General features: G+C 53.9%; 1 protein-coding gene across 1 annotated transcript; it reads right to left on the reverse strand.

Moving 5' to 3' along the window:
• Positions 1-974: 974 nt before the first annotated feature.
• PHF23 (PHD finger protein 23) lies at positions 975-10,211 on the reverse strand (the record flags this gene model as incomplete). Its single annotated transcript, XM_063446593.1, has 5 exons — positions 975-1,262; positions 1,460-1,898; positions 4,365-4,463; positions 5,408-5,439; positions 10,124-10,211. Coding segments are annotated over 5 exons (861 nt in total), but the record flags the coding sequence as incomplete, so codon positions are not given.
• Positions 10,212-24,309: the final 14,098 nt, after the last annotated feature.

A 24,309-nucleotide genomic window follows, 5' to 3' on the forward strand; every position in this document is an offset into this window, starting at 1 on the left:
ATAGTTTAACCCCCTCGGTTACACTTCCGGCAGCGTCATTGGGGTGACAGCCGTCCTGGTATGGTTAACATTAAACTTGTGCAACTTTCGTCCAGAGAATGTCAGCGATTGTCCAATTGCAGTCAGCCAATGAGTGACGATGCTGCCGTTTCCAGAGCTCTGCACTATCCAGCACAGAACCAGCTAAAGCAGCAAACTTGTCACCAGGGAACCTTGCACCATAACCAATTTACTGGACATTTGCCAGGGCAGACTTTTCACTTGCCAATGGAAATGGGAGTCCGGTCTTAGAGAATAGAGGATCCACTACTTGCTAACACGCAGTGTCTGCCATTTTCATATGGGCAGGGCAGGTGGATTTTCATTTGAAGGCTCTCTATGGGAATGTATGGGAGCTTGCCATGTGAATAAATAATAATAATAAAAAAACCCACCTTCTTACCATACCAGGGTCAACAGCAGCCGCCAAAACAGACCTTTCCAGACGGTATGGTGGCCAGAAAAAACAAACAGTTTGACCCCTAAAGGCAAGATGTCACCCAGGCTCTCCTGGCACTATAACCACCTCTGACAGAGGAAGTTGTTCTGGGGTGTTGGGATTTCAGTCCGTGCTGAACTAGAACAATATTAAGACATCTGTACATCTCTCCAATAACACACAGCTCCTGGATAAAAACCCATCACTACTATACACAAAGTAACATTTATTTCTGGGATAGAAACTGGATTTATTACAGGGAGGAAAAAAAAAATAAAAGAAAAAAACAAAAACCAAAAGCTTCTGTCCAATATTTACACAATGAGCAGAAGGTGTTCGGGAAAGCGATGGTCTGCACGAAGGGAGGAAGTCATGTCCATTTATAGCATCCCAACGAGCTAGACTGTCAGGAAAACGCTTCCTCACTCAACTAATTGCATATTTCATTCATTAACCACGTAAATTCCCCCCCCCCCCCACCCCACTCCCCCCACCCCGGAACCTCCGTGTCCTCTCCTGCATTAGCTCTCTCAATGACCATTCCGCTCTATTAAAGAGTCTGTTGGCGGAGCAGTGAGGTGTCATGGCTCCAGCCTGGCTCCCGTGTTCCCACTTGGCCGGCCACTCCTGCACTTCTGACAATAGTAGATATCTGGAACGTTGCTCTTTCTGATCTTCGCGCAGGAAAGATGAACCCAAGTACAACAAATGTTACACTCGATCATGGGACGGCCAGCAAATGGTTTCTCACAGTAACATGTTACCAGGTCCCATGAATCATCTCCTGTTGGAAGAAAGAAGATATATTGTGACACATTGTCCTGGGGGGGTGGAATTAAGAGGGGACAGGGGATACAGCAATAGGAGCTCAGCCTGAGAAAAGGAGGAGCTCACAGGCCCAGGCTTCCAATCCTCGTTTTACAGTATTATAGTAGTAAATGAAGAGACTCATTTTATTTGTTACTACTGCTCAAACATCACCTGATTCCACCATTATATCTTCATCCATCACTTGTGTGTCTGCATCACTCGAGCTTCCGCCACCATCTCTGCTGCTTTCTGCACTTGGTGGCGGCTGTGGGCCAGGAGGAGACCCAAGGTTTCTTTCTCCTCGTTCATCATCTTCTGTATCCGAGTCACTTAGTCTCATAGCTGCCCCCCCCCTGTATCTCTGTCTCTTCTTCCGCCGACTGCTCTTCTTCACTCGTGAATGTTCTCCCACTCTCCTCTTACTGCTGCCACTGGATCCATGGGTCTTGGCTTTCATTACAAAAGTCTGGATAGTATTTAAATCAGACGTTTGAGGTGCTCCAGGTAAGTCAGAAGTCAAGGGTGGTCGTGGGGTGTCAGGAGACTCCCAGCTGTCACTCTCCTCAGTCCTGTGGGGAGATGTCGAACTTGATGGTGTCCATGCTCTCTCCTAGAGGAAAGCGATTCAAATTAGAGAAAACAAGACCCAACATTAATATTCATTAAACATCTACATCTATCATAACACACCTCTCATACCGTCACCAACGCGTACCATAACACACCTCTCATACCGTCACCAACGCGTACCATAACACACCTCTCATACCGTCACCAACGCGTACCATAACACACCTCTCATACCGTCACCAACGCGTACCATAACACACCTCTCATACCGTCACCAACGCGTACCATAACACACCTCTCATACCGTCACCAACGCGTACCATAACACACCTCTCATGCCGTCACCAACGCGTACCATAACACACCTCTCATGCCGTCACCAACGCGTACCATAACACACCTCTCATGCCGTCACCAACGCGTACCATAACACACCTCTCATGCCGTCACCAACGCGTACCATAACACACCTCTCATGCCGTCACCAACGCGTACCATAACACACCTCTCATGCCGTCACCAACGCGTACCATAACACACCTCTCATGCCGTCACCAACGCGTACCATAACACACCTCTCATGCCGTCACCAACGCGTACCATAACACACCTCTCATGCCGTCACCAACGCGTACCATAACACACCTCTCATGCCGTCACCAACGCGTACCATAACACACCTCTCATGCCGTCACCAACGCGTACCATAACACACCTCTCATGCCGTCACCAACGCGTACCATAACACACCTCTCATGCCGTCACCAACGCGTACCATAACACACCTCTCATGCCGTCACCAACGCGTACCATAACACACCTCTCATGCCGTCACCAACGCGTACCATAACACACCTCTCATGCCGTCACCAACGCGTACCATAACACACCTCTCATGCCGTCACCAACGCGTACCATAACACACCTCTCATGCCGTCACCAACGCGTACCATAACACACCTCTCATGCCGTCACCAACGCGTACCATAACACACCTCTCATGCCGTCACCAACGCGTACCATAACACACCTCTCATGCCGTCACCAACGCGTACCATAACACACCTCTCATGCCGTCACCAACGCGTACCATAACACACCTCTCATGCCGTCACCAACGCGTACCATAACACACCTCTCATGCCGTCACCAACGCGTACCATAACACACCTCTCATGCCGTCACCAACGCGTACCATAACACACCTCTCATGCCGTCACCAACGCGTACCATAACACACCTCTCATGCCGTCACCAACGCGTACCATAACACACCTCTCATGCCGTCACCAACGCGTACCATAACACACCTCTCATGCCGTCACCAACGCGTACCATAACACACCTCTCATGCCGTCACCAACGCGTACCATAACACACCTCTCATGCCGTCACCAACGCGTACCATAACACACCTCTCATGCCGTCACCAACGTGTACCATAACACACCTCTCATGCCGTCACCAACGTGTACCATAACACACCTCTCATGCCGTCACCAACGTGTACCATAACACACCTCTCATGCCGTCACCAACGTGTACCATAACACACCTCTCATGCCGTCACCAACGTGTACCATAACACACCTCTCATGCCGTCACCAACGTGTACCATAACACACCTCTCATGCCGTCACCAACGTGTACCATAACACACCTCTCATGCCGTCACCAACGTGTACCATAACACACCTCTCATGCCGTCACCAACGTGTACCATAACACACCTCTCATGCCGTCACCAACGTGTACCATAACACACCTCTCATGCCGTCACCAACGTGTACCATAACACACCTCTCATACCGTCACCAACGTGTACCATAACACACCTCTCATACCGTCACCAACGTGTACCATAACACACCTCTCATACCGTCACCAACGTGTACCATAACACACCTCTCATACCGTCACCAACGTGTACCATAACACACCTCTCATACCGTCACCAACGTGTACCATAACACACCTCTCATACCGTCACCAACGTGTACCATAACACACCTCTCATACCGTCACCAACGTGTACCATAACACACCTCTCATACCGTCACCAACGTGTACCATAACACACCTCTCATACCGTCACCAACGTGTACCATAACACACCTCTCATACCGTCACCAACGTGTACCATAACACACCTCTCATACCGTCACCAACGTGTACCATAACACACCTCTCATACCGTCACCAACGTGTACCATAACACACCTCTCATACCGTCACCAACGTGTACCATAACACACCTCTCATACCGTCACCAACGTGTACCATAACACACCTCTCATACCGTCACCAACGTGTACCATAACACACCTCTCATACCGTCACCAACGTGTACCATAACACACCTCTCATACCGTCACCAACGTGTACCATAACACACCTCTCATACCGTCACCAACGTGTACCATAACACACCTCTCATACCGTCACCAACGTGTACCATAACACACCTCTCATACCGTCACCAACGTGTACCATAAATTTCTCTCACCTCTTTTGCAGAGGACGGTATGTAGCCAGCGTATGCCAATACAAAACTGCAGAACCGGTTAAAGTCTTCAACTGTCCTGGAACGTTTCTGCGGTGGCTGCTGGGGAAGAATTAAAAAGATTATGAATTTCTGTAGGTTTTACTGTGTGTATATTTAATATTTAGCGCCATGCTGCGGCAGCCATGGCTGTAGTGAGTGATAACCAGAGATCAGAATGCTAACACACGTAAACACCTGACAAATGTGGCACCAGATCTCTTTCTAACTCCGTCTATTTTACAGAGAGCAGAATACGGAGTGGACTAGTGGAAAGAAGCAATGGATAGGAGACAGTAAGTGATGATCCTGTGATCTGGCCAGGGATCTACTCATCAACTATTACTTCTGTTTTGTAGGTGCTTTTTGTAGCGGATGGCAATGGGCTGTATTTCGTGTAATTGTTGCTATGTGTAGAAGTATTGTATATAGCTTTCGTATGATTGTTCGGTTCAGTTCTGCTCCTGTTGCTGTGTGTCATCCAGTCATTGGGATCTGTATTGGGATATTCGTGGATTACCTCGCTTGCTGTGACTATTGTTCTATGGGATTTTATTACTTGTTCCTGAGCCTCACTGGGATCTTTAGTGGAGTTAACGTGTGAAAGACCAGCTCTCCGCTACACTTTTGGTATAGAAGAACAGTAATCTTTAGGTGGGTGGGTGGTAGCTGGAAAAATAATGTGAGTCCCTAGAGTGGAAGTGTGAATGAACATCGCTTCTTGGACAATGAGCTGAATTGCTTACAATGGTAATTCGAAGGGAGTGAGGTAAAAACCCTCCTGAAAGATGGGAGATGTTACAATGGGGATTTATTTCTCTCTTTTCATAAAAATAAAAAACAAAGATTTTCTTGAGGTCTAGCAGGGCAGTCAACGTATAAACCCTCCCACTGCAACGGAACAACAGTGGGACAGTCTACCAAACTAAACGGTTCAGGTAAAAACACTTTCTAAAGTAGAATAGATTTATAAACAACAATAAGCGGATTATGAAAAAGGGCCCCACCTGAGATACAGACTTTAGGTTCAACGACGGATCTGGGAAGATAGAAATAAAAGCATCAAATCTCCGTTCCAGAGACCCCCCCCCCTCCGCCCCAGAGACATCTCCACCCACCAGCCCCAGAGACCCCCCCTCCGCCTGCACATCTCCACCCACCAGCCCCAGAGACCCCCCCTCCGCCTGCACATCTCCACCCACCAACACCCGAGGACCCCCCCTCCGCCTGCACATCTCCACCCACCAACACCCGAGGACCCCCCCTCCGCCTGCACATCTCCACCCACCAGCCCCAGAGACCCCCCCTCCGCCTGCACATCTCCACCCACCAGCCCCAGAGACCCCCCCTCCGCCTGCACATCTCCACCCACCAGCCCCAGAGACCCCCCCTCCGCCTGCACATCTCCACCCACCAGCCCCAGAGACCCCCCCTCCGCCTGCACATCTCCACCCACCAGCCCCAGAGACCCCCCCTCCGCCTGCACATCTCCACCCACCAGCCCCAGAGACCCCCCCTCCGCCTGCACATCTCCACCCACCAGCCCCAGAGACCCCCCCTCCGCCTGCACATCTCCACCCACCAGCCCCAGAGACCCCCCCTCCGCCTGCACATCTCCACCCACCAGCCCCAGAGACCCCCCCTCCGCCTGCACATCTCCACCCACCAGCCCCAGAGACCCCCCCTCCGCCTGCACATCTCCACCCACCAGCCCCAGAGACCCCCCCTCCGCCTGCACATCTCCACCCACCAGCCCCAGAGACCCCCCCTCCGCCTGCACATCTCCACCCACCAGCCCCAGAGACCCCCCCTCCGCCTGCACATCTCCACCCACCAGCCCCAGAGACCCCCCCTCCGCCTGCACATCTCCACCCACCAGCCCCAGAGACCCCCCCTCCGCCTGCACATCTCCACCCACCAGCCCCAGAGACCCCCCTCCGCCTGCACATCTCCACCCACCAGCCCCAGAGACCCCCCCTCCGCCTGCACATCTCCACCCACCAGCCCCAGAGACCCCCCCTCCGCCTGCACATCTCCACCCACCAGCCCCAGAGACCCCCCCTCCGCCTGCACATCTCCACCCACCAGCCCCAGAGACCCCCCCTCCGCCTGCACATCTCCACCCACCAGCCCCAGAGACCCCCCCTCCGCCTGCACATCTCCACCCACCAGCCCCAGAGACCCCCCCTCCGCCTGCACATCTCCACCCACCAGCCCCAGAGACCCCCCCTCCGCCTGCACATCTCCACCCACCAGCCCCAGAGACCCCCCCTCCGCCTGCACATCTCCACCCACCAGCCCCAGAGACCCCCCTCCGCCTGCACATCTCCACCCACCAGCCCCAGAGACCCCCCCCTCCGCCTGCACATCTCCACCCACCAGCCCCAGAGACCCCCCCTCCGCCTGCACATCTCCACCCACCAGCCCCAGAGACCCCCCCTCCGCCTGCACATCTCCACCCACCAGCCCCAGAGACCCCCCCCTCCGCCTGCACATCTCCACCCACCAGCCGCAGAGACCCCCCTCCGCCTGCACATCTCCACCCACCAACCCCAGAGACCCCCCTCCGCCTGTACATCTCCACCCACCAGCCCCAGAGACCCCCCCTCCGCCTGTACATCTCCACCCACCAGCCCCAGAGACCCCCCTCCGCCTGTACATCTCCACCAACCAGCCCCAGAGATCCCCCTCCATCCGTACATTTCCACCCACTAGACCCAAAGACCTCCACCATACATCTCCACCCCTACCCTCCTGCCATTTGCCCTATACTGTCCAGGCCATGCGCCAGTTGACCCCTCACCGTCCCTGCCACGCACCAGCTGCCCCCTCCACTGGTAAACCGCTGTCGTGCTCCAGTTGCCCCCTCAGTGATATAGTTGCCACCTACTCACCCCCCATGCTCCAGTTAACCCCCCCCCCCCAACACGGCCAAAGCTCCAGTTACCCCTTACCCCCCCCCTCACCACGGCCAAGCTCCAGTTACCCCTTACCCCCCCCTCACCACGGCCAAGCTCCAGTTACCCCCTACCCCCCCCCAGCCAAGCTCCAGTTACCCCCTACCGCCCCTCACCACGGCCAAGCTCCAGTTACCCCTTACCACCACCCCCCCTCACCACGGCCAAGCTCCAGTTACCCCTTACCCCCCCCCTCACCACGGCCAAGCTCCAGTTACCCCCTACCCCCCTCACCACGGCCAAGCTCCAGTTACCCCCTACCCCCCTCACCACGGCCAAGCTCCAGTTACCCCCTACCCCCCCTCACCACGGCCAAGCTCCAGTTACCCCTTACCCCCCCTCACCACGGCCAAGCTCCAGTTACCCCTTACCCCCCCTCACCACGGCCAAGCTCCAGTTACCCCTTACCCCCCCCCACCACGGCCAAGCTCCAGTTACCCCTACCTCCCCCCGCCAAGCTCCAGTTACCCCCTACCCCCCCGCCAAGCTCCAGTTACCCCCTACCCCCCCGCCAAGCTCCAGTTACCCCCTACCCCCCCCGCCAAGCTCCAGTTACCCCTTAGCCCCCCTCACCAAGCTCCAGTTACCCCTTAGCCCCCCTCACCAAGCTCCAGTTACCCCTTAGCCCCCTCACCACGGCCAAGCTCCAGTTACCCCTTACCCCCCCCTCACCACGGCCAAGCTCCAGTTACCCCCTACCTCCCCCCCCACCACAGCCAAGCTCCAGTTACCCCCTACCCCCCCGCCAAGCTCCAGTTACCCCCTACCCCCCCGCCAAGCTCCAGTTACCCCCTACCCCCCCAAGCTCCAGTTACCCCCTACCCCCCCAAGCTCCAGTTACCCCCTACCCCCCCAAGCTCCAGTTACCCCCTACCCCCCCAAGCTCCAGTTACCCCCTACCCCCCCAAGCTCCAGTTACCCCCTACCCCCCCAAGCTCCAGTTACCCCCTACCCCCCCAAGCTCCAGTTACCCCCTACTCCCCCCCAAGCTCCAGTTACCCCCTACTCCCCCCCAAGCTCCAGTTACCCCTTACCCCCCCCTTCACCACGGCCAAGCTCCAGTTACCCCCTACCTCCCCCCCCCCACCACAGCCAAGCTCCAGTTACCCCCTACCACGGCCAAGCTCCAGTTACCCCTTACCCCCCCCTCACCACGGCCAAGCTCCAGTTACCCCTTACCTCCCCCCCACCACGGCCAAGCTCCAGTTACCCCTTATCCCCCCTCACCACGGCCAAGCTCCAGTTACCCCTTACCCCCCCCTCACCACGGCCAAGCTCCAGTTACCCCTTACCCCCCCTCACCACGGCCAAGCTCCAGTTACCCCTTACCCCCCCCTCACCACGGCCAAGCTCCAGTTACCCCTTAGCCCCCCCTCACCACGGCCAAGCTCCAGTTACCCCTTAGCCCCCCCTCACCACGGCCAAGCTCCGGGTAGGGGGTAACTGGAGCTGGGGGGGGGTAGGGGGTAACTGGAGCTTGGCCGGGGGGGGGGGGGTAGGGGGTAACTGGAGCTTGGCTGTGGTGGGGGGGAGGTAGGGGGTAACTGGAGCCCCCCCTCACCACGGCCAAGCTCCAGTTACCCCCTACCTCCCCCCCACCACAGCCAAGCTCCAGTTACCCCCTACCCCCCCCCCGGCCAAGCTCCAGTTACCCCCTACCCCCCCCCCAGCTCCAGTTACCCCCTACCCCCCCCCCCCGGCCAAGCTCCAGTTACCCCCTACCTCCCCCCCCCCACCACGGCCAAGCTCCAGTTACCCCCTCCCCCCCCGGTGCCCTAGTTGCCCCCCTCTCTCCTCCCGGTGCTCTAGTTGCCCCCCTCTCTCCCCCCGGTGCCCTAGTTGCCCCCCTCTCTCCCCCCCGTGCCCTAGTTGCCCCCCTCTCTCCCCCCCGGTGCCCTAGTTGCCCCCCTCTCTCCCCCCCGGTGCCCCCCCTCTCTCTCCCCCCGGTGCCCTAGTTGCCCCCCTCTCTCCCCCCCGGTGCCCCCCCTCTCTCCCCGGTGCCCTAGTTGCCCCCCTCTCTCCCCCCGGTGCCCCCCCTCTCTCCCCCCGGTGCCCTAGTTGCCCTCCTCTCTCCCCCCGGTGCCCTAGTTGCCCCCCTCTCTCCCCCCGGTGCCCTAGTTGCCCCTCTCCCCCCTCTCCCCCCCTCTCTCCCCCCGGTGCCCCCCCTCTCTCCCCCCGGTGCCCTAGTTGCCCCCCTCTCTCCCCCCGGTGCCCTAGTTGCCCCCCTCTCTCCCCCCGGTGCCCTAGTTGCCCCCTCTCCCCCCGGTGCCCCCCCCTCTCTCCCCCCGGTGCCCTAGTTGCCCCCTCTCTCCCCCGGTGCCCTAGTTGCCCCCCTCTCTCCCCCCGGTGCCCTAGTTGCCCCCCTCTCTCCCCCCGGTGCCCCCCCCTCTCTCCCCCCGGTGCCCTAGTTGCCCCCTCTCCTCCCGGTGCCCCCCCCTCTCTCCCCCCGGTGCCCTAGTTGCCCCCTCTCCTCCCGGTGCCCCCCCTCTCTCCCCCCGGTGCCCTAGTTGCCCCCCCCCGGTGCCCTAGTTGCCCCCCTCTCTCCCCCAGGTGCCCTAGTTGCCCCCCTCTCTCCCCCAGGTGCCCTAGTTGCCCCCTCTCTTCCCCCGGTGCCCTAGTTGCCCCCCCCGGTGCCCTAGTTGCCCCCCCCGGTGCCCTAGTTGCCCCCCCCGGTGCCCTAGTTGCCCCCTCTCCCCCCAGTGCCCTAGTTGCCCCCCCCGGTGCCCTAGTTGCCCCCCCCCGGTGCCCCTAGTTGCCCCCTCTCACCTTCCGGGCTGGGCTCTCCCCACGGCCGCCTCCAGCATGTCCGGCTGCGGATCCCCCGGTCGGCAGGGGTTGCTCCGGGCGGTAATGGTCACACAGTCCCGGCCGGGGACGGTAAGCGCCTGCCCGGCCCCAGCGCCGGCTGGCTCTCTGTCTCCGGATAACCTGTCCCGGTAACTGCCCCCCTCCCTCTCCGCCGCTCCCCGGCCGCCTGCTCTCCGCGCACTGACTGCAGGGACATGTAGTCCTACGGCCGCCGCGGGGGGTCACGGGATTTGTGGTCCGACAGGAACACCCACCTCGGGCTAATCCCGCCCACTGAGAGAGCAAGAACTCCATCTCCCGACATACATTGCGGGAAAGTGCGTCACTACTCCCGACAGCCTCCGCGGCAAGTTAGGGGAGTGCAGTCCAGACAGCCCTGACGGGTGCACTGCGCAAGTCGGTCAGCTGACCTGCATCCCAAACGCTGATTGGCTGCTGCCCCCTGCGCGTGCGGTGAACTGTACTTCTATTAGTGGGCCCTTCATCTCACAGCAAATAACATGGGGGAGTGGGTGTGGCTAACACGTCATCAGTGGGTGGGGCCTGAAGCTAGTCTTTCTTCTAACCCCTCCCCCAGAGGGTAATATCCCTCTAACCCCTCCCCCAGTGGGTAAAATCCCTCTAACCCCTCCCCAGAGGGTAATATCCCTCTAACCCCTCCCCCAGAGGGTAATATCCCTCTAACCCCTCCCCCAGAGGGTAATATCCCTCTAACCCCTCCCCAATGGGTAATATCCCTCTAACCCCTCCCCCTCAGAGGGAATATCCCTCTAACCCCCCCTCATAGGGTAATATCCCTCTAACCCCTCCCCCAGAGGGTAATATCCCTCTAACCCCTCCCCCAGAGGGTAAAATCCCTCTAACCCCTCCCCCAGAGGGTAATATCCCTCTAACCCCTCCCCCAATGGGTAATATCCCTCTAACCCCTCCCCCAGAGGGTAATATCCCTCTAACCCCTCCCCCTCAGAGGGTAATATCCCTCTAACCCCCCCTCAGAGGGTAATATCCCTCTAACCCCTCCCCAGAGGGTAATATCCCTCTAACCCCTCCCCCAGAGGGTAATATCCCTCTAACCCTTCCCCAAGAGGGTAATATCCCTCTAACCCCTCCCCCATTGGGTAATATCCCTCTAACCCCTCCCCAGAGGGTAATATCCCTCTAACCCCTCCCCCAGAGGGTAATTTCCCTCTAACCCCTCCCCAAGAGGGTAATATCCCTCTAACCCCTCCCCCATTGGGTAATATCCCTCTAACCCCTCCCCAGAGGGTAATATCCCTCTAACCCCTCCCCCAGAGGGTAATATCCCTCTAACCCCTCCCCAGAGGGTAATATCCCTCTAACCCCTCCCCAAGAGGGTAATATCCCTCTAACCCCTCCCCCATTGGGTAATATCCCTCTAACCCCTCCCCAGAGGGTAATATCCCTCTAACCCCCCCTCAGAGGGTAATATCCCTCTAACCCCTCCCCAGAGGGTAATATCCCTCTAACCCCTCCCCCAGAGGGTAATATCCCTCTAACCCCTCCCCCAATGGGTTATATCCCTCTAACCCCTCCCCCAGAGGGTAAAATCCCTCTAACCCCTCCCCCAGAGGGTAATATCCCTCTAACCCCTCCCCCAATGGGTAATATCCCTCTAACCCCTCCCCCAGAGGGTAATATCCCTCTAACCCCTCCCCCTCAGAGGGTAATATCCCTCTAACCCCCCCTCAGAGGGTAATATCCCTCTAACCCCTCCCCAGAGGGTAATATCCCTCTAACCCCTCCCCCAGAGGGTAATATCCCTCTAACCCCTCCCCAAGAGGGTAATATCCCTCTAACCCCTCCCCCATTGGGTAATATCCCTCTAACCCCTCCCCAGAGGGTAATATCCCTCTAACCCCTCCCCCAGAGGGTAATTTCCCTCTAACCCCTCCCCAAGAGGGTAATATCCCTCTAACCCCTCCCCCATTGGGTAATATCCCTCTAACCCCTCCCCAGAGGGTAATATCCCTCTAACCCCTCCCCCAGAGGGTAATATCCCTCTAACCCCTCCCCAGAGGGTAATATCCCTCTAACCCCTCCCCCAGAGGGTAATATCCATCTAACCCCTCCCCAGAGGGTAATATCCCTCTAACCCCTCCCCCAGAGGGTAATATCCCTCTAACCCCTCCCCCAATGGGTAATATCCCTCTAACCCCTCCCCCAGAGGGTAATATCCCTCGAACCCCTCCCCAGAGGGTAATATCCCTCTAACCCCCCCTCAGAGGGTAATATCCCTCTAACCCCTCCCCCAATGGGTAATATCCCTCTAACCCCTCCCCCAGAGGGTAATATCCCTCTGACCCCTCCCCCAGAGGGTAATATCCCTCTGACCCCTCCCCCAATGGGTAATATCACTCTAACCCCTCCCAGAGGGTAATATTCCTCTAACCCCTCCTCCAGAGGGTAATATCCCTCTAACTCCTCCCCAATGGGTAAGATCCTTCTAACCCCTCCTCCAATGTGTAATATCCCTTTAACCCCTCCCCCAGACGGTACTATCCCTCTAACCCCTCCCTCAATGTGTAATATCCCCCTAACCCCTCCCCCAAAGGTTAATATCCCTTTAACCCCTCTCCAATGGGTAATATCCCTCTAACCCCGCCCCAATGGGTAATATCCCTCTAACCCCTCCCAGAGGGTAATATTCCTCTAACCCCTCCCAGAGGGTAATATTCCTCTAACCCCTCCCCCAGAGGGTAATATTCCTCTAACCCCTCCCCCAGAGGGTAATATTCCTCTAACCCCTCCCCCAGAGGGTAATATTCCTCTAACCCCTCCCCCAGAGGGTAATATCCCTCCTCCAGAGGGTAATATCCCTCTAACTCCTCCCCAATGGGTAAGATCCTTCTAACCCCTCCTCCAATGTGTAATATCCCTTTAACCCCTCCCCCAGAGGGTAATATCCCTCTAACCCCTCCCCCTCAGAGGGTAATATCCCTCTAACCCCCCCTCAGAGGGTAATATCCCTCTAACCCCTCCCCAGAGGGTAATATCCCTCTAACCCCTCCCCCAGAGGGTAATATCCCTCTAACCCCTCCCCAAGAGGGTAATATCCCTCTAACCCCTCCCCCATTGGGTAATATCCCTCTAACCCCTCCCCAGAGGGTAATATCCCTCTAACCCCTCCCCCAGAGGGTAATTTCCCTCTAACCCCTCCCCAAGAGGGTAATATCCCTCTAACCCCTCCCCCATTGGGTAATATCCCTCTAACCCCTCCCCAGAGGGTAATATCCCTCTAACCCCTCCCCCAGAGGGTAATATCCCTCTAACCCCTCCCCAGAGGGTAATATCCCTCTAACCCCTCCCCCAGAGGGTAATATCCATCTAACCCCTCCCCAGAGGGTAATATCCCTCTAACCCCTCCCCCAGAGGGTAATATCCCTCTAACCCCTCCCCCAATGGGTAATATCCCTCTAACCCCTCCCCCAGAGGGTAATATCCCTCGAACCCCTCCCCAGAGGGTAATATCCCTCTAACCCCCCCTCAGAGGGTAATATCCCTCTAACCCCTCCCCCAATGGGTAATATCCCTCTAACCCCTCCCCCAGAGGGTAATATCCCTCTGACCCCTCCCCCAGAGGGTAATATCCCTCTGACCCCTCCCCCAATGGGTAATATCACTCTAACCCCTCCCAGAGGGTAATATTCCTCTAACCCCTCCTCCAGAGGGTAATATCCCTCTAACTCCTCCCCAATGGGTAAGATCCTTCTAACCCCTCCTCCAATGTGTAATATCCCTTTAACCCCTCCCCCAGACGGTACTATCCCTCTAACCCCTCCCTCAATGTGTAATATCCCCCTAACCCCTCCCCCAAAGGTTAATATCCCTTTAACCCCTCTCCAATGGGTAATATCCCTCTAACCCCGCCCCAATGGGTAATATCCCTCTAACCCCTCCCAGAGGGTAATATTCCTCTAACCCCTCCCAGAGGGTAATATTCCTCTAACCCCTCCCCCAGAGGGTAATATTCCTCTAACCCCTCCCCCAGAGGGTAATATTCCTCTAACCCCTCCCCCAGAGGGTAATATTCCTCTAACCCCTCCCCCAGAGGGTAATATCCCTCCTCCAGAGGGTAATATCCCTCTAACTCCTCCCCAATGGGTAAGATCCTTCTAACCCCTCCTCCAATGTGTAATATCCATTTAACCCCTCCCCCAGACGGTACTATCCCTCTAACCCCTCCCCCAATGTGTAATATCCCTCTAGCCCCTCCCCCAAAGGTTAATATCCCTCTAACCCCTCTCCCAATGGGTAATATCCCTCTAACCCAGGGATGTCGAACATGCGGCCCCCCAGCTGTTGCTGAACTACAACTCCCATGATTCCCTGGCTATCTGTTTCATTGAAAGAATCATGGGAGTTGTAGTTCAGCAACATCTGGGGGGCCGCATGTTCGACATCCCTGCAACCCCTCTCCAATGGGTAATATCCCTCTAACCCCGCCCCAATGGGTAATATCCCTCTAACCCCTCCCCCAGAGGGTAATATCCCTCTAACCCCTCCCCCAGAGAGTAATATCCCTCTAACCCCTCCCCAGAGGGTAATATCCCTCTAACACCAGCTCCACAGCGTTATAAACCTCCAACCCCTCCCCCAGAGTGTTATATCCCTTTAACCCCAACTCAAGAGGGTTATAACCCTCCAACCCCTCCACCAATGAATAATATCCCTCTAACCCCTCCCACAGAGCGTCATATCCCTCCAACCCCTCACCCCAGAGCGTTATATCCCTCCAACCCCTCCCTCAGAGCGTTATATCCCTCCAACCCGTCCCTCAGAGCGTTATATCCCTCCAACCCCTCCCCCAGAGCGTTATATCCCTCTAACCCTTCCCCAATGGGTAAAATCCCTTTAACCCCTCCCCCAGAGAGTTATATCCCTCCAAACCCTCCCCCAATGGGTAGTATCTCTCTAACCCCTCCCCCGAGCATTAGATCCCTCTAACCCCAGCTCCACAGCGTTATAAACCTCCAACCCCTCCCCCAGAGTGTTATATCCCTTTAACCCCAACTCAAGAGGGTTATAACCCTCCAACCCCTCCCGCAAAGCATTATATCCCTCTAACCCCTCCCCCAGAGCGTTATATCCCTTTGACCTCTCCCCCAGAGCGTTATATCTCTCTAACCCCAACTCAAGAGGGTTATAACCCTCCAACCCCTCCCCCAAAGCATTATATCCCTCTAATCCCTCCCCCAGAGCATTATATCTCTTTGACCTCTTCCCCAGAGCGTTATATCCCTCTAACTCCTCCTCTAGAGCGTTATATCCCTCCAACCCCTCCCCCAGAGCATTATATTCCTCCAACCCCTCCCCCACAGCTTTATATCCTCATAACCCCTCCCCCAGAACGTTATATCCCTCTAACCCCTCCCCAGAGGGTAATGTCCCTCTAACCCCTCCCCCAGAGCGTTATATCTGTAGCAGAGCCCTAGTCCTAGCAGGGACTCTCTTCCGCAGGCCACACCAAAATACACTCAGGAACAAGTAAAGCAATCCAAGAATCTCCCACCTCATTCCCCGCAACTGGACGACAATCAGCTCTGGGGGTATAACTGATTTTTATTGTCACATCCATGGCTTTTATGCCCAGTTCCATGCAAGGGGTTTCACATACAGAACATTCAGGGGTTTCAATGCCAAGATCCCTTGTGCCTGAGAGATAATTGCTTGAATTAACTTCTCTAATTTAATTATCTCTCAGGCACAAAAAATAAACAAAATATACTGTACCCCAAGTCTCCCAACCATACCTGGGAACCCTACAAAAAAAACACATTCCCTGATAGCCCCGATCTGAGTGACCAACATATCCAAGAATCACTCAGATCGGTTCGGTAGAACGGGAATGCCATCATGTGGAAGTTTTGACCGACCATACATGAGACGCTAGCCCCAAATAGTTCCAGGAAATATGTGTCTTGTTATATCCCTCTAACCCCTCCCACAGAGCATTATATTCCTCTAAACCCTCCTCCAGATGGTAATATCCCTCTAACCCCTCCCCCAATGGCTAATATCCCTCTAACCCCTCCCCCAATGGGTAATATCTATCTAACCCCTCTCCCAATCGGCAGGGCCGCCACCAGAAATTTTGGGGCCCCTAACTCAGCTCAGGGTCTGGGCCCCCTCGGGCCCGCCTCCAAATACCGCCCACTGGGTCCACACACAGACACAAACGCACACACTGATACAAAAGGACACAGATACATACTAACAGACACACATACTGAAACAGACATACACGCATACAGGCATACATACTAACACACACATACTGAGACATACACACAGGCATACATAGTGACAGACAGACACATAATAACATACATACAGACACACATACATACAGACACTGACATACATACATACATACATACACACACACATTCATACATACATACAGACACGGACATCCATACACACATACATTCATAATGGCATACAGACATACAGACTGACATACATGCATATATACAGACATACATGCATACAGACATCCATACACACAGACCTACGTTCATAATAATATGCAGACATACATTCATACTGACATACATATATACATACATAGACATACATACAGACATACATGCATACAGACATATATGTATGCATACAGACATACACAAACATACATAGACAGACATACATACGTAGACATACATGCATGCAGTCAGACAGACATAGACATACACACATACATACAAACAGACATATACATACATACAGATATACATACATAGACATACACACAGACATACATACAGACATACACACATAGACATACGGACAGTCATACATGCATGCAGACAGACATACATACACAGACAGACATACATACATACACATACATGCATCCAGACACACAGACATACACGCATTCATCCAGACATACATAGACATACATGCATACAGACATACACATACATACACGCATTCATCCAGACATACATAGACATACATGCATACAGACATACACATACATACAGACAGACATACATGCATACATATATACAGACAGACAGACAGACATACATACATACAGACATGCATACATACATACATACAGACAGACATACATACATATGCATACAGACACACACACATACATACAGACAGACATACACATACATGCATACAGACACAGACAAACATACAGACAGACACACACAAACATACAGACAGACACACAGACATACATACAGACAGACAGACACACAGACATACATGCATACAGACAGACATACACATACATGCATACAGACAGACATACACATACATGCATACAGACATACATACACATACATGCATACATACATACATAGACATGCATAGACATACACATACATGCATAGACACACAGACATACACGCATACAGACAGACAGACATACAGATACATGCATACAGACACACAGACATACACATACATGCATACAGACACACAGACATACACATACATGCATACAGAAAAACAGACACAGACAGACATACATACATGCACACACACAGCTCATTTTCCAGCCACCCTCCTGTCTCTTACCTTTTCTTTGCAGGAGGGTGGCTGGGGATGATGGGAGTCGGCGCTGCTCCCTCTTCATTGCTGGGCTCTCCCTCTTTACGGCTGGGCGGGCAGGCGCGCTCCTCCCGCGCGGAGTGAGCTGGGAGGAAGTGAGCACTTCCTCCCAGCAGCACTTGCGGCTGTTTTTTTGTTTTTTTTCTTTAAAGGGGCCCGGTCGCGCTATACAACGGCCACAGCGCTGACCGGGCCCCTGAAGGAGGGGGCTCATCGGGTGGCCTTAAGTGTGTGGGCCACCCGATGGGCCCCACACGTGGGGCCCGGGCGGCCGGGCCCCCCAGCCCATGACAACTGTTATGGTTGTCATGCCCTGATGGCGGCCCTGCCAATCGGTAATATCCATCTAACCCCTCCCCCAGTGGGTAATATCCCTCTAACCCCTCCCCCAGAGGGTAATATCGATCTAACCCCTCCCCCAGAGGGTAATATCCCTCTAACCCCTCCCCCAGAGGGTAATATCCCTCTAACCCCTCCCCAATGGGTAATATCCCTCTAACCCCTCCCCCAGAGGGTAATATCCCTCTAACCCCTCCCCAGAGGGTAATATCCCTCTAACCCCTCCCCCAGAGGGTAATATCCCTCTAACCCCTCCCCCAGAGGGTTATATCCCTCTAACCCCTCCCCCAGAGGGTAATATCCCTCTAACCCACCCTCCAAAGCGTTATATCCCTCTAACCCCTCGTCCAAAGCGTTATATTTATATGACCGCTCCCCCACAGTATTTTTATCCCCTCTGACCCCTCCCCCAGAGCGTTATAACCATCTAATCCCCCCAAGAGCGTTTTATCCCCTCTGCTATAGTGTTTCTCCCCACCCCCCCAGATCATTAAGCAGAGTGCTCTCGGCCCCAAGACCATCAATCAGAGTACTTTTTGGAGGGTTAACAGAGGAGCAGAAGAGAGACACCGAATGACACCTATGACTTTGGGGAGCTCCTTGTATTAGCAGAAAGCACTGTTTATTTTAAGACGACAAGGAAACTCTACCCGGCACTCTGCGCCATATCGGCGCTAGCTGCGTCTCACAGAACTTTGTACTGTCACATAATTTAGGCTAGCCAGCTCCAATCCGGGCGCTTTTTGGATAGATTGGGTGATCTAGAGCCACCTTTCCGGGGATGTATGGCATGTGGGAGTGCTTCTTTGTATTATGTGTATTTTCTGTATTTTTTTTGTGTTTGGCTTTATGTATACAGGACATAATTATTGTAACCAAGAGCTGACACAATTATCTCCTAGACACAGAGATGCCTGGGCAGACTTATGTTAATTTGAATGGAGACACCATGCTGGGGGTCTGTGTATGAATTCAGTGTGTCTTGCCTTAATAAATCAGTTTGTCTCCATCCTTCACTACGTCTCACCTAGTGTTTGGGTAAGACACAAGGTAACCTGTACAGGAGGGTATAACCCCTCTAAAGCTATACACAACTTGGAAGGAACAGCCTAGGCGGCAGTAACCCATCTTCTGGAGGGTAACCGTCCTAGCCAGCAAGCTCACTGGAAAGCAGCCAAGTAATTCCGGGCAGTACCCGATGAAGACTACGGAGCTATGCCGGATTAAAATAAGTATTACTAGCCCGGTATGCAGTAATCCTGGAGGCCTATTGCAAAAGTTTCACAAACTCAGAAAAGCAAAAAAAAAAAGACTCATTCACAGAATGGTCATGCTGGCTTCACCGAGAAGCCACGCACTGAATCAACTAATGTGAAGCAATTACTGTGGAGGATGTGGTTTAACTCCAGTTTTACTCCAGAACTCCCGGAATGGGTAAGAGACCGACGTCCCTTTCCCTTACCCAAGGTGGGCCGCTTAGCCGATAAATAAGTTGATGCCAGGGAGATGGATTGACAAATACAGTGGGCGCCTCAACGGTGTTCTGGGCTCCCGTGGCTCTACCCCATCTACCACTCCTTCTAGCCCAAGTTCCAGCGACCCTTACAAACTAGGATGGGAAACTGCTGCTTTAGGTGTAAAAGCATCGGGCATATTCAGAGAGACTGTCCGATGGAAACCAACCATAACTGGGCAAGACCAAGTCTTCTAGTTCCTAGAGCCGCTGCACTCTGCCTGGACTATGCATTTGATCCAGATGGGCTGGGGACTGAAGAATCTTGGGGTACCTTGCACGAGGCTGACCTGGTACAGGCAGCCTCCACTGATAACCACCAGCATCATCGCCATCTCATGCTGGTAAATGGCCAAACTGCCTGAGGGCTCAAGGACACAGACGCTACACTGACTCTGATACAGAGGTACTTACGCAAGGACACTGAGAATCCGAGAAAATCAGTAGCTGTTTGGATAACTGGAGGAGCCATACATCAAATACCCACAACCAAAGTCCACCTTGATTGGGGAGCATGATCCGGCACCGTGGATGTAAACGTTATGTGAAATTTGCTAGTCAAGGTCCTGCTTGGGAACGACCTTGGCCCCCTGACTTCAGCCGTCTCCCCCTCAAGTTTCTACCCGACTCCAAGCTCGTACTGCCGAAACCAGTTCGCACTTAGATCAGGGAGTGTCTTACCTGCGTTGCCTCTATCTCGACGGTAGTCGAGCCCCTTTTAGCCTGGGATACCCTGGAGGAGTATGGGAAAAGAGGTAGTGACAGACCCGACCCTAGCCAAATACCGGGCCACGGTGAGACCGACCAGGGTGGGTTAGGAGGGGAACGTTTTGTGGGGAAAAAGGGCGACTATATATGCTGTCATGTCAAGTTCATGTTGATAGGGCTGCCCCATCCATAAAGCAGCAGCTGGTAGACCCATGGAAGTACCGGTTGGAGCTCATGCGGATCGGGCATGACATCCCCCTGGCAGGGCACCTGGGTATTTGCTGTACTCTCTACCAAGAGACCCAAGGCTTCTTTAGGCCTAGATTCTCACGGGACGTCCGACAATACTGCCAGACGTGTGATACCTGCCAGCGGGGTGGGAAGAATGGAGAAAGTCCCCGGGCCAAATTACAATCAATGCCTATATTGGGGAAGCCATTTACGAGGGTAGCCATTGATATAGTGGGACCCTTAGCTAAGCTTAGTCCCTCTGGTAAGAAATATATTCTCACCATAGTTGACTTCGGTAGTCGCTATCCAGAGGCAGTAGTGCTGACAAATATTCAGGCAGAAACCGTGGCAGATGCACTGGTACCATTCTTCTCTAGAGTGGGATTCTCCTAAGAGATAGTCTCTGACCAGGGCACCTAATTCACTGCTGAAGTCACACACCAACTCTGGCTATGCGGAATCAGACCGCTTCATAGCTCCCCCTATTACTCCCAGACCGATGGTCTCTGCGAGCAGTTCAATAGCACCATAAAGCAGATGCTTTGGACGTTCACTACTGCTTCTAGAGACTAGGAAAGTTTACTACCTCACATCCTCTTTGCAATATGGGAAGTGCTGCAGGAATCTACGGGGTTCTCCATGTTCAAGCTCCTGTAAGGGGGAAGGGTGCGAGGATACGAGAATACGAGAATACTGGGGAGGGGAGACCGAAGGCAACCCAATCGAAGCCTATGTGCTGGATCCAAAGGACCAAATGGAACAACTTACCAAGACGGTCCGAGAGAACCTCCAGGCAGCACAGAAGTGACAGAGCATGTGGTATGACAGAGGTGCCCGGACTAAAACCAGTTTGACATGGCAAACTGCAAGCTGCCTGGCAGGGACCCAGCAGTGTACGTGGTAACTAGCTGTGCAGATGAGCAGATCAAGCATAACTTTCACCTCAATATGTTGAAGGTGTGCCTTGAGAGAGAGAGAAGGATGTGGCCATGGTACGCGCGGCCACCTCAGACGACCCAGACAGCCTACCTCTCCCGGATATCCTTGAAAAGGAGAACCCAGGGGGAACCTTAGAGGAGATCCAGTTAGGGGAAGGGTTAAACCCCCAGGAAAGGGAACAGGCAAGACAGCTGCTAAAAAGGAGACTTTCTCCCAAAAACCGAGGTACAACCAGCTGGCTGTCCATAAGGTCACTACTCCAGGTCAGACTCCTCTTAGACAGCCCCATTACTGCAATCCCTAGGCATCCAAGAAGGGATGCGTAAGGATATGCTGCAGTTCGGGGTAATAGAGCCTTCTGATAGTCCTTGGGCTTTGTCTCTAGTTTTAGTACCGAAGCGTAATGGAACCCCCTCCGGTGTAGACTACCGGCGCTTAAACGACAAATCAGTAACCAACGCACACCCTATGCCCAGAGTCGACAAGCTACTAGACCACATTGCCAGGGGACAATATCTGAACACTATTGACTTGTGTAAGGGGTACTGGCAGATTCCTCTGGCAGTGGAGGCTGTTCCAAAGTCTGCCATTGTCACTCAGTTGTCCAATTTCGAGTTATGCCGTTCGGGACGAAGAACGCCTCAGCCCCTTTCTAGCGTATGGTGGACAGACTTCTCGATGGCCTACAGGACTTTACGTGTGTGTACCTGGATGACATTGCAGTCTTTATCATCACTTGGGAGGAGCACTTAAGCCATGTGGGGATGGTTTTAGGTCAGACCACAGCAGCCGGCTTAACCATGAAGCCTAGCAAGTGTCCAGTACCTAGGACACCAGGTCGGGTGTGGGAAGCAATGGCTTGAGCCAGCCAGGATTGAGGCCTTTGCTAACTGGCCCACTCCTTGAATGAAGACACAGGTCATGGCCTTCTTGGGGACAGCCGGGTACTACCGACCATTTGTTCCAGACTACAGTGCCATCACCTAGCACCAGAATAAAACAAACCTCCGTAGGCAGGTCCTGTGATCCCGAGTGCAAGCAGGTGTTCCAGTCCCTTAAGAACGCCTTAATTCATGCCCCCATCCTGGCCACCCCGGATCTTAAACGTTTCATAGTCTAGACACATGCCTCCCTGTTTAGACTAGAAGCTGTTCTGACCCAAGTCGGGGAGGACAGAGGAGAGCACCACATGGCCTAAAGAAGCTCATCCCCTACATTTATGAACGTTTCTTCACCATCATTACTGACCACAACCCGTTGGTATAGCTGAAGCAAGTCGCCGGAGACAATGCGTGGTGTCTGCGGTGGAGCCTAGCCCTGCAACCGCACGACTACCATTCATTACTGACCCGGACATCCCCCAAGTTGACCCGAAAAGGGTAAAGCCGTTTCTGCTGTAATAAGGGGGGGGGGGGGTAGTGTGACGGACCCTGTGCTCAACTAAACCGGGTACATGTCTCCCCTCCACCTCCACCAAAAAGACCATAACACTATGAACCCCCAGCCCATGTCTCCCAGTCCAGCGCCCCTTCCTGGTTATCCAGAACCGCCTATACTCCACCAATTAGACTGCTGAAACATGGCACGCCTGATCACATGTGACTAACTCGTCCTGGAACCATAAAGCGGATTGCAGTCACCGCAGTTCACTAAATCTTTAACTAGATTGCTTTTGGCCCCAGAACACCTTTTCAAGGGTAAGAAGAGGAGGTGGACAGGCATCGAATGACACCAAGGACTTGGGGAAGCTACATGTACCCACGAAAAGCGTTGTGCTTTTAGGTGACTGGGAAACTCTACCCAGCACTCAGGAAATCTGCGCTGAGGCTAGCCGCATCCTGCTGAACTTTGTACTTTGATAAATTTGGGCTAGCCATATACCTTCTAGATGCTTTTTGGACAGAATAGGCGCTCCAGAGATATCTGGAAGGTGGGGGTGCTTTACATTAGTACATGTGTTTTGCAGTATTTTATATTTGGCACTTTTTGTTTCCGGGAGATAATTAGCTTAACCGAGAGCTGACTCAATTATCTTACAGACACAGAGGCACAATCCATTTCTTCTTCACCAATTATCAGCTAGTGCTTGGGTGAGAGAGAGCGGTACCTTGTGCAGGAGGATATAATCACTCTGGAATGGGACAACCTAGGCGTTAGTAACCCATCTTTCAATGATATACCACCACACCAACAAGTATTTCAGTTTTGTATGCTGGGTGTTAGAAGGACTACAAAAACCCTATTCTACTGGCATTCAGACCGTACGAACACATTACACGAACTCTTATAAAGGCCAATTCATCGGTACGAACGAGGGACCCCCCCGGCCTTTGGCGTGTGCCGCCACTTAACCTCGTCACCTCTCAAAGTGCCGAATGGCACAACCACCCGGCGAGCGGAGTGTGCTGCTCATTAACCGCACAAGGCGCTATGGTCTGCGGTTAACCACGAACTAATTGACGGTCCCAGGGGACACCCCATTCATATACAATTCCCTGAAGGGAAACTGCCAAAGGACTCACGAATGGGGGACCACCTACATTCTGGCGTGTGGCATCGATTAGAACGTTGATCTTGCGGTTAACCGCAGGTTAAGTACCCCTTCCGGGCGGTCTCTGTTCGTATCCCGAATGGCCGGGACAACCAGACTGATAGCGGGGATTCGTGTGACTATGTATCCGACCTCCGCTCCATAAGTACGGAGTCGAGGTCCCGCTGTCCATTGACCAACCTAAAACCATGGCCGCCATCAGGGGTTCACGACCAAACTGCCGAACAAGACTTTCTATGGCAGAAACCTCCCGTTCTGTTCGTGGGA

The sequence above is a fragment of the Pelobates fuscus genome, chromosome 3, assembly GCF_036172605.1.
Source record: "Pelobates fuscus isolate aPelFus1 chromosome 3, aPelFus1.pri, whole genome shotgun sequence".
In the NCBI taxonomy this organism is placed as follows: domain Eukaryota; kingdom Metazoa; phylum Chordata; class Amphibia; order Anura; family Pelobatidae; genus Pelobates; species Pelobates fuscus.